General features: G+C 42.3%; 1 protein-coding gene across 1 annotated transcript; it reads left to right on the forward strand.

Moving 5' to 3' along the window:
• The first annotated feature begins 259 nt into the window (after positions 1-259).
• Positions 260-1,873, forward strand: LOC135472139 (leucine-rich repeat protein soc-2 homolog). Its single transcript, XM_064751500.1, has 2 exons — positions 260-856; positions 1,455-1,873. The coding sequence occupies exons 1-2, from the start codon at positions 281-283 to the stop codon at positions 1,509-1,511; spliced, it is 633 nt and encodes a 210-aa protein (XP_064607570.1). The 5' UTR covers positions 260-280; the 3' UTR covers positions 1,512-1,873.
• Positions 1,874-2,768: the final 895 nt, after the last annotated feature.

A 2,768-nucleotide genomic window follows, 5' to 3' on the forward strand; every position in this document is an offset into this window, starting at 1 on the left:
TTCAGTACTAGCACTCATGGGTTTCAGAATTGCAATTTAATTGTCTTTCTTTCTGTTCATATAGGATACGCATGGGTTAGTGGTTAGTATTGGTCCAGAAGCATGAATCATCTGATGACCAAACATGGACATGCTGGAGCCTGCAGCACGAGTGAAGAAAGCTGCTGACAAGCAACATTTGATCGTCAATCTGAGTCACTGTGATATGACTATCTTGCCGCATGAGCTCCAGCAACTGTCACAAATAAAGAAATTACATCTGAACAACAATAAACTGGTGATGCCTCCATCTGAGGTGTTAAATCTCAGGTGTTTGGAAGAGCTGACGTTGGACAACAACAACCTTACTATGCTTCCTGGAGGTTTGGGAAGACTCAAGTGTTTGCGCCACCTCAGTCTGTCTTCAAACCCGCTTAGTTTTCTCAACGGAGAGGTTGGTGATCTGATCTCACTGCGTCAGCTTTGGGTCAACAATTGTCAACTTACAGCTCTACCTGATGAAATAGGATGCCTTGAGAATCTGGTCAGATTAAGTGCAAACTCCAACAGCCTAAGAGCTGCTCCAGATACTTTGAAAAACTTGTCTAATTTAAGATGGCTGAACCTTTCTCATAATAAACTGGACAAACTTCCCATGGAGCTCGGCAGTTTAACTTGCCTGGGTTATTTGAATGTTAACCATAATAACCTGAGGGAAGTCCCCCAGTGTCTGACAGAGTTATCTTCACTTGCTTCTCTACTGATGAAGGATAATTTAGTGTCCTCAGTTGAGGATGATGTAGTTCTAGGGCTGTCACAGCTAACCAGATTTGATCTCAGAGACAATCACATCACAGATAGGCCTATTCACTGGAAGGTAAGTGGAATCTAGGTTTTTGCAAAATATCATTCATACCGATCCGCTCGTTTGTAAGAAAACTTCAACATCAGGCTTGGTAAAACAGTATGAAAGAGCACATTCTTAACTTTAGTTCCTGGAATTGCAAGTGTGTGCATTTTGTATCAGTCATATTTCCATAAGTGTGGAAACAAAAGTGCATTTTCTTCCTAACCAAATTGTAAATGAATTCACATTTTGATCTGTATGAGCTGGCATGTATAAGCAGTTGGTGATTCCTTTGTGGTCATTTGTGCAGTGTAACTTTCATTGAAGACCTCTTGTTTTGCACCAGTACAATGGGTATACCTGTACATCATATGTGAGAAAGTTTGTCCGTAACCAACCAAAGATTGGTGGTTTACCAAGGACACACCAGTTATCTCCATTAAACCCATAAAACTAACTTGATTATATCTGTCAGTCTTTTGCCGATATATTTGCATGTACGTGTATATTGGTTCCTCTCATTTATTTGGGTTGACCTAGTATCCCTTTTAGAACTTGCAGCTGAGTTTCTTGACGTTTGTGCACTCTGATCTGGTGAGTAATATATAAATCTCTGATTGTTTGACAGGGCTTAGAGTACATCCAGATAGGAAGGACAGGATTGGCTGCTAGTGGTGTAAGCTGATGGAAATGTTCATGACAATCCAGAGTGTATGCTGATAGAAAGGACAGCTGGGACGGTTGGTTGGGAGCTTAAGTTGATGGCATGATTGATGATAGTCCAGTGCCCAAAATATATGCTGATAGGAAGGACGGAGCTGTGCTCGGAAATTAAGCTGATGCATGACAATCCAGGGAGTAACGTAGTCATGGATGAAATTGTAGGTTTTCATTATGAATGGAGGTTGAGTGCTCCAGTCCAGATCCCATATTGGTTTTGCTGTTGGGAGGTTTGTCAGTTGCCTCCCAAAGTGCAGTGGTTTTCTCCAGGCTCTGAACAATTTCCTCCACCCATCATCCTGACTACCATTACTACCGTACATCTATAAGGGAAAATATTCATAAATAAGTAATATTTTAATCCATTGAGCATGTGCAATGAAAAGCCTGGTGTGTGAAAGCTCGAAACGTGATCATTTCTATGTGTATAGTTGGTGTAAATGCTTACTTGGCAGTATTATGATATATACACATGGATACACCATTTTGATTATATTTTTGATGGCACCTGTTGAACTTTCACATGGATTAGACATAAATGTGATCAGTTAGGCAGGCTTTAACCTTACGAGGGACCTCCATGGCTTAGTTGGTTAGCACCCCAGCGCAGTGTGATGACCCAGCAGTCTCTCACCAATGCGGTGGCTGTGAGTTCAAATCCAGCTCATGCTGGCTTCCTCACCGGCCGTACAGGGTAAAGTCTGCCAGCAACCTACAGATGGTCTGGGATTCCCCCGGGCTCTGGCCAGTTTCCACCCACCATAATGCTGGCCACCGTCGTATAAGTGAAGTATTCTTGAGTACGGCGTAAAACACCAATCAAATAAATAAATAAATAAATTTAACCTTACGTTTGGTGCATATTGATCTTGTTCTTCAAACATGATTTCTGGCCCCGCTGGCAAAGTTGGTGGAGCGTCCACTACAGGAGCGGTAGATCCAGGATCAATCCTGGGTCGAGTCACACCTAAGACCTTAAAAGAGGAAGTTGTAGCTTCCTCGCTTGGCATTCAGCATGAAGGGGATAATGCAACGAGTGGTTGACTCGCATAAGTATAATGGCATTCTAAGCATTCCTTCGTCACCATATGACTGAAAAATTGTTAAGTAAGACATGTTAAACCCCAAGCACTCACTCACTCAATCAAATATGATGAACCTGCAGATGGTTGTGGATTTTCCCGTGGCTCTGGATGGTTCCTTCAGCTGGCCACTGTCGTAT

The sequence above is a fragment of the Liolophura sinensis genome, chromosome 8 (assembly GCF_032854445.1).
Source record: "Liolophura sinensis isolate JHLJ2023 chromosome 8, CUHK_Ljap_v2, whole genome shotgun sequence".
NCBI classification, from domain to species: domain Eukaryota; kingdom Metazoa; phylum Mollusca; class Polyplacophora; order Chitonida; family Chitonidae; genus Liolophura; species Liolophura sinensis.